The sequence below is a fragment of the Anopheles cruzii genome, unplaced genomic scaffold (assembly GCF_943734635.1).
Source record: "Anopheles cruzii unplaced genomic scaffold, idAnoCruzAS_RS32_06 scaffold00859_ctg1, whole genome shotgun sequence".
Classification (NCBI taxonomy): Eukaryota; Metazoa; Arthropoda; class Insecta; order Diptera; family Culicidae; genus Anopheles; species Anopheles cruzii.
This window is the reverse complement of record NW_026454446.1, coordinates 1-8,382: the sequence shown is the minus strand read 5'-3', so window position 1 is coordinate 8,382 and position 8,382 is coordinate 1. Positions and strand designations below refer to the sequence as shown.

The 8,382-nt window shown below is 50.5% G+C and overlaps 1 protein-coding gene across 1 annotated transcript; it reads right to left on the bottom strand.

Moving 5' to 3' along the window:
- Nucleotides 1-1,249: 1,249 nt before the first annotated feature.
- Nucleotides 1,250-8,340, bottom strand: LOC128276293 (uncharacterized; the record flags this gene model as incomplete). The annotated part of the gene is made up of 11 exons (XM_053014760.1): nt 1,250-2,382; nt 2,451-3,034; nt 3,109-3,189; nt 3,255-4,072; nt 4,149-4,290; nt 4,372-5,256; nt 5,327-6,175; nt 6,247-6,358; nt 6,428-6,838; nt 6,905-7,321; nt 7,397-8,340. Coding segments are annotated over 11 exons (6,231 nt in total), but the record flags the coding sequence as incomplete, so codon positions are not given.
- Between the last annotated feature and the right edge of the window lie 42 nt (nt 8,341-8,382).

The following is an 8,382-nucleotide window of genomic DNA, read 5'->3' as shown; positions in this document are numbered from 1 at the left end:
ACAACTTACTAGAGACAATCATCGTTAAATTTTTTCGTTTTGATTCGATTACCTGGAGAATTGCTCCGTTAAGTTCTTTTCACAACCGCTCCCAATGCCACCGATAGCAAAACTTTCTCGAGCATGCCGTAGCCGCAGCAGTAGAACATATCAATATGGAGATAATAGACTTAGCCAAATGTTAGTAACGACATTCCAACAGCAGCGGCGCACCCAGCACCAGAGGCGGGACAATGGTCATCGAGTTCCTAAGACGACAACCTAGCTTAACACGCAGACACTACCATCCAAGGACACGGTAAACTGGCGCGTTTCATTTGAGGTCATTAATTCGTGCGAGGAGTAGCGTTAAACAGCAACTCAAAACCTACATACATGCCCTAGAGGTTGTAAAACAATAGGTTTCTTACAGTAGCTGATAAGCAAACACGTACTGGTCAGTGGTTTTATTGTGCAGCACAATTGAACAAACCGGATGCAATGCTGCCTCTCACAAAACCACCCCTAAGGAAGCATTACATTTGGAAGCATATTTGTTTTTAGTACGCCCATGAGAAGCTTCTTCGGACGGAACCGACGGACCCCTGTGTGTACAAAGCTCCCAATCAGATTACCGATTTTACTCCACAAAGAACCTTAGCACACTTGATTCCCTATTTGTAGTTTGCATTTCTGTCCCGTTTTTTGTGGTCACTTTCGAATATTGCCCATCGAATTTCCCTGTACCGTAAAGTTAGGACTACCTGAACGCCGAATGCTGCTGCCGAGCGATGGCAACGCGCGCGCACGATCGCCCGCGAGAGAGGTATTTATGAAACGCAAAATGAACAAACAAATGCTATGAAGACGAGCCATAAAAGTGCACAACAAAAGACATTTACTAAAAATTATGAGCAATTGCAAGCAAACAAACGAGACACAAATGGATTGTGAGCTCCTGTTTGCGTAAAAATAAATCGCAAAATGAGAAACTTTCTTCGATCAAATGGAGGAAACGGATGAGAAAAAACAACAAAAAATCTTGAAAACTTTAATCTTGTAGAGTTTAAGACGAAGATAGGGAGAGAGAGCGAGAAAGAGGGAGTTGAGAGTCAGCATAATAGGAAAGAAAAAGAAACCAATTAAATGTAACCAACTGATAGTAATAAAGAAAAAATATTCTTTCCTAAGCCACACGGGTTTCTTTGATACATCAGAATAAAGATAAAGCAGATATTTTTCTTACATTTTATTCGATAAGTTGGCCTGAACACCTGAACCGACCAATCGCAGAAGCGATTGCTTAAACAGCTCACGTCTTACAACAATTAAACTTATTACATTAACTTATTACATTTGCACTGTAACCGGTGGAAATGCAATAACCGCAAAGCAGCGCTTCTAGTAGTAACCCCCTATTGATTCAGCAGCTCATCGGCATCGTCCCACGTCCAATCGTTTTCCGGTTGCATGACCGACAGGAACTTCTCGTCCGTCATGTCGTCGTCGTCGAGCGTGTACGGCGAGGGATAGTTACACAGCAGACACTGCATATACGCAACGCCCGTGTTGTGGCCGGTACACTCACACGTCTGGCAGCTGTCCGGGATGGCCGTGGCGGCGATCCGCTTCGCAAATACCTTGATGAACTTTTTCGTGTTGTTGGTGTTGGCCCGATCCTGGCGCAGTTTGTGGCCACCGAACACGGAGCCGTTCGTTTCCATCGCGAGCGCAATACACTCCCCGAGCGTCGCCTTCGGAAGGCGTATTTGCTTGCGCAGCTCTTCGTCGCCAACCAGGGCCTTCACGTCCTTCTTGGTGTACGCCACGCGACTGTCCATACCGTAGAAGAGGCGCGAAACGCGCGTCTTGTTGAACGATAGTTCGTGATCGGCCAGAATATGCAGCTTAATGTCGTTCTCGATCAACAGCTGTGCGACGGACGAAAAGTCCAACTTCATCCGGGACGTCGTACAGCGCGAGCAAGGTAACAGGATGAACGTTTTCGAAGCTCCCGGCCGGTAGACGAGCTTCGACGCGAGAATGATGGCATCGAAGATATCCTCGTTTGTACCGTTGCCGACCGAAATGTGCTCGAAGAACGGCTGCAATCGGTTGTGTTTTTCGAACACGGCGTTCTCCACGACGACGCTGTGCGCTCGGTCGAACGGTGCACTGCCACCGAAGGCGACCACGGCGTACCGAGTATCGGGAATGTTCAGTTCCTGCAGCTCCCGGTCGATGCTTTCCACCAACATATTGATGCTCTTCGTCTGTACGAACCGCTCGTTGCAGGGTTTCGCCTCGACAATGAACACGACATCCGCCGCGGCCGGCACATCCTCGTCACGCAGGTTCACGAAGGTACCTTCCGGGACGTGTGAACCATTTACGAGCTGACAGCTGAAAGGACGATGAAATAGAAAGCGGTTTTCTAAAAGCCGTTTTACACGTACGCCGACCAAACCAACCTGATGCAGCTGTCCGGTACCCGCAGAAGCGTATCCTCGATGGCACACGCTTGAATGTAGGCAAGCGCCGCCGTACAAGCGCCCCGATCCGCTGTTTTCTTCTCATTCTTGGTTAACAGATTGTGGCCCAAATCGAGGCACATCTCGTGGAACGGTGTCACGTCCACCACCGGGAAGCATGATGCAAAGTACGACAGCTTGTGGCGGAAGAAGGAATCACACAGCTGCGTCAGCTCGTTCGAAGCGCTGTAAAAGTTTCTCGTATGGTTCGTCGCACCGACCGACGAACGGCAACCCGGCAACGACCAGCTATTAAGGAACTCTTCGTCCGTCCGACTGTACCGGTTGAAGGGCGTCGTGCGATCGTCAAACGCTTCGTTGTTCATCGTACCCAGCAGACCCGCCATCTTGCCGAAGTACCAACCGCTCAGCTCTAGCCAGCAAAGATGGTAGCGTAAGCTGCACGCCAGAAGGAAGCCACGGTGCGACTGTACGTACAGTAAGTCCGATTCGCGATAAACCACCGTTTCCGTTCCAATCATGGCCGGCAGGGCAGTGGCTTCTTTCCGATTGATCTTTACTGACTGTAAGTAAAACGAAACAAAGACAAATTATTGTTTCTTTGTAACTGCAAAATGGCAAAAGAAAACCCACATACCACATCGTAGATGTCGATCTCCAGCGTATGATCATCGGTGATGAGGGTGACCTTGCGCGAGCTTTGTCCGTCTTTGAGAATCTGTAGAAAATGGTGAACTGTGAGCGCCGCAATGTCGCACAAAAAGTCCCGCCGGAAAAGCTTACCGATGGCTCTAACAGCACCGTCAGGGTGCGATTATGGTAATCATGCGCCAAAACGTACCGACACTCGTTCAAAATGCCACCTTGCTGCATTTCGCGTAGGTCCATCGACACGAAACGCTTGTCGAAGGACATAAAGTGCCGGGAGCCGATCAGCAGGCCTACGCTCTTGAACGGCGGCAACCACATCTGCGGATCGGCAAACGGACAAATGTCGTTGTACAGTGTCCAGAGCGTCGTATTGCTACCGGCAAACAGATCCTGAATGTCTCCGATGAGCTGAAACTCGGGTATTTCCTCGAACTTGGGCGTTTCGTTGAACGCATGCCACGACATCGGCAGCTTCTGCTCCAGCTCCATGATGCCGTGATCCGGGTCGAAGATGAACTTGGTTTTTGCCTCGCGATAATGATTTTCCGCCTGCAGTGCCGTCTGGGCAATGTGTGACAGTTTGTTGCGCAGTATCATCCACATCTGATGCAACCGCCGCTCGACCTGAAACTCCTCCGCCAGCCAGTCGACTTTGGCCCGTACCTCCTCGTAGCGCTGGATGAAGAACTGCACGAACTCGATCTTCTGCAGCTGCTTGATCTCCTCCGCCAGCTCCATCACCACCTGGTGGAACTCACGGCCAAACGGTACCACCTGGAAGTACTTCTCGCGCAAAAACCGGTACGTCACCGAGGAGTACTTTTTCACATTCGTAAACACATCGTTCGTCACCAGATCCTTGTACAGCATGTCGAGATCCTGTGTGAAGTTCGTTACTGTGTTAAAGTACGGCGAATCGGCAATTTCCTGGGTTTTGTTGTACAAGAACGCTAAAAGAACAACGGCCCATTAGGCCCTGACGTTAGTTTCGAGTTTCTATTTCTAACTACTGTAAATCGGACGTACTGAAGATTTCGTTCCCCACGAACCAACCGAGTGATTCTCCGTAATGGGCCAGGCGAATGATCGTCGGCTCAATGTTTTGCAGCATCCGATGCCAAAAGGTGGATGCCATCGACATGGCCTTTTCCCACAACTCTTGGATGTTCTTTGGGATTCCCCAAAGAGAGAGAAAAACAGCGAAAAGAAATTTAATCTTTAGTCTAGAGTTTGAAGTGCTCGCCCTTACCTTTATGAACTGCAGATGCACTTCCTTCACAAACTTATCGTACCGCTCGAGCGAGTCTTCGAGCGTAGACGAAAGGTAGCGCATCGCATCTCCCTGGAAGATGCGGCCAACGATGTCGACGAACTTTTGGTACGACTGCTTCATACGTTCCAACAGCCACGTAAGCGATTTGCCCAACGCCTGTCCGGATTCACCCATCACCAGCCACAGTTCGGTTAAAATCTTCGGCAACGACGTTATCTTGTTCCGTATCGCCAGCTCGTCCAGCACGGTGACGGTGAAGTTGATGGCGGACCGAATGTAAAAATCGTCGGCCACGTAGGACGCGTTCAGGAAGTGGTGCAAATCTTCTAAGTCGTTCTGCAGCACACTAAGCCCGGCCACATCGTTGAGCAACCCCTCCACGTATGGAAGGGCCGCTTCGTATACGCCCATTGTCGAGTCTTTCGTTTCGAGGTACACGTGTTTGATCCAGAACTCGGTAAACTCCAGGAACGAATGGTGAACTCGGCTAAAGTAGTCTCGCATCCACTCTTGCAGGTCGGATTTTATCTGCGGGCGCCACAGCATGTGCCCGGTAATTAGCCGAGAGTGGTTCATCTTAAGATAGTACGTAACGTCCACTTCGCGCGATCGATCGTAGTCCCGCCAAAAGTCGAAGAACGCACTCCGCGAATCGGGGATTATGCCATACATGTGCACGTTCTCCGTACCATCCGGTGTCATGTTGATCTTCATCTGAACCAATTTGTCGTCAATGTTCAAATAGAAGAACCCGGTAGCATCGAGCTCCGGCCCATCGAGTAGCGTGGCGTTGATCAGGTACACCGGATAGCTTCCGGCGGCCTTCGTCCAGATACGGTACTTGCTTTGCGAAGTGATGCGCTAAAATATGGAACCGAAACCGAGAATTAATGGAACGTAAACCCCAAAAGTAAATGGCCTTCGCACATACCTCATAGTGAAGTTCTTTTTGTGGGATATTGAGTGCTCCCAACACGTGACCATGCGTTTGCGACAGATACGCACGCTTGTAGTGCGAGTTGGACCTAACACCGTACAATCCCTGCCGTATGCCGATGGATCCGATCGAATCCAGCGACAAATCGGACGCATCATGAACGCTAAACAACTGATACGAGTAGTTCCAGTAGCCCACGATCGGTCGGAGGTCGTTCAGATTGAATCCCATCGCCATCAGATGCTCGTCATCCTCGTTGTAGCGTAGCTCCATGTTCGAGCTGAACCAATGTTCCGGGTTCGTAAAATATCGTGCATCCAGTGTAACATCTTTCTCGAAGCTAGGATGACCAAGCGCAACACGAATCTTCTGACCACCGGTGGTAGCGTTCGCTAGGTCACGCCACACGACGGAACCCCGCACCGTACGCTTTGGTGTTTCACTAGCGTCCCCGTCACCCTGGGTGCGGTTCGGACTGTACGCTAGTGTAACGGCCGAATCGAACGAACTCTCGGTGTATGCGTACCAACCGTCGGCGGAAATGTTACGCTTCGGATAGGAAATCTGTAGCGTAAAGTTTTGCGACTCGAGATCGGAGCGCGAACGATTGGTCAGCTGAAAATCGTACGCAATCCAAACCGTGGGCGAGAGCTCGAGCCGAGACTTCTTTCGGTCAACGTTGCCCTGCTGCTCAAAGTCCGCCGTCAGCACAACGGTACGGTTAGGATGAATGGCCTTCACCAGGTACTCGCGCCCCGTCTCCTTGCTCAGGACGTGCAGTTCACCGGTAATATTGAAGTTCTTTTGATTTCGGAGTTGAAAAACTTCAGCTCGCTTTATATCCTGTCAATAAAAGGCGAATTTTAGTATCTGTTGGGAAGCATTACTTAACCGATTCGGTGGCCCATTTTTACCAGCGCTCGAGTAGCGGCATCTAGTAAACTGTGCGAATGCACGTAGTGTACTCCGACGGGCATGAAGCTGTTCTCCAAGGTGACGTCAATTGTTTCCTTATCAAAGCCGGCTCTGTAAATGATACCACGCTTTGAGATGATTAAGGCCCCATAACAAAACCACAATTCTGGATTCCATTACCTTGACTCCTCTTTCGATGTGTACTGTCCACTTAGCACCTTCTGGCTGTTGTAATCCACCTCAGCGTGACCCGTAGTTATCGCGGGACGCTGCGCCAAACCGTATTTGACTTCGGCATAGTGGCGCGTTTGCAGGGGCAGCTCTATCTTGATGGTTCCCTGCTGATCGCGGTCCAAATTGTGGTTGCGGTACGTTGCTTTCGCATCGAACACCGCGCTCGACTCAGGCCATGTACCTTTCAGGTAGCGTATGGATTCGAGTGGCGTCTCAATAAACTCCAGCTGCCCGTGGAGCCACGTCACGTTCAGGAACGGCGTCGTACAGTTCACATCGCCCTTCATGTTGGAGAGATTGTTGAATGCCACATTCGCACTAGCAACCTTCGTCGATGACGGTATCGAAATGTTACCGCTAGAAAAGGGGATGGAAAAAACGAATGAACCCACATCCGAAGGATATTTTCGCTATCACGCATACCTGATGAGATGGAGGGCTTCGACGAAATCGTACGATCCGTAGGCCATAAATGTATCATCCACATACCATGGTCCCCTCAACCGAGCAGTCAATTCACGTCGCTCTCCAATTCGGAACACGTTCACGATAGATTGTACCCTCTGCTTCCGTATGTCTGGTCCCCATTCAAACCGTAGCAGGGTACGCAAGTCACCGATGTAGCTGTACTCCGAGTGGTACGCGTACCGCTTCCGACTTTCATCCGTTTCGTAGGAAGTTTCTAAGTTAAACGACTTGACCGGCTCCATGAACGGTAGATTACCGTTCATTCCAAACGCCAGCGTGTGAACGTCGCCCACAGGCCGCGGAAGAAGCACCTTCAGGACACCCGACAGATCGCGGATCGAAATGAAGTCCACTGATGCATTGGAGCTGAATCTGTTAAAATAGCAATACGAACAATGGTTCACCACTGCGGAAAGATTGCCCTTAAGGGGCGTTGCGTTTACTTACACCCAGGCATTATTGAGATTTAAGTCTCCCCCGACAGTGAAGTTGTGATTGTTCTCCACGTCCGGACTCAAATATCGAACGCCGGTGCGGAAATATCGCTCGACGGCGTTACGCAGTACCCGATTTTCCAGTGCAAACTGCATATTCGACTTCAGGGCCCAGTTCCACAGGCAGCTCGCATTGCCGGACACATCCCGGATTCCATACCGTGCCACTACCGAGCCAGAAATAGGCTGCACGTCGAACACCATTTCCACGTCCGCCTGCTCGATCCCGTACCGAGCCCAAGGTGAGCGCAAGTTGAACTTCCCGAGCGCCTTATCAGCCTCCGGTGTAATACCGACCGTGAAGTCAATCTGTTTGAGGCTGGATTCCGACGAGTCTAAGCCTACTTTCACGTACCAATCGGACATTGCCAAAAGCTTGAAGCTACCTTCAAGTTTCGCACGTTTTTCGCCACTCTCAAGGCGCAAGGCAAACTCAGTGACGGGTAACTGCCGCGAACAGCGATAGCTCAGCGTACCGTCCGAACCTTCCGGCCCGAGCGGCTGGAAAGCCAAGTCGGCCCGGTACGGAACGTCTTCAATGATCGTCGCATCGCCCTCCAGCTGAAACACGTGCTCGTTACGGTACAGCTGACCGGACACGGTGTATTCGCTGCCCCGCCGATGCTGGAGCCGGCCGTGAATGGACAGGTTCCGGTAGCTCTCCATCGGTACGCTCAGCTCGATCGTAAACATTTCCCGGTTTCGTTCGGCGCTCGCCTTAATTTCCTCCACCGTTCCGTTCTGATCGTGGAATTTCACATACAGCAGTGCCTTCGGTAGCGGCGTTCTGGTTATCATAAACTCGATGCTCATCAGATTGATGGGCAAAAAGTTTGACTGATACTTCCCGGCACCGACTATGAAGTGAGGGCTTGCAAAGGACCACGCACCATCCAAACGGAACTGGAATGGAAAATAGAAAGAATGGGTAATCTATGT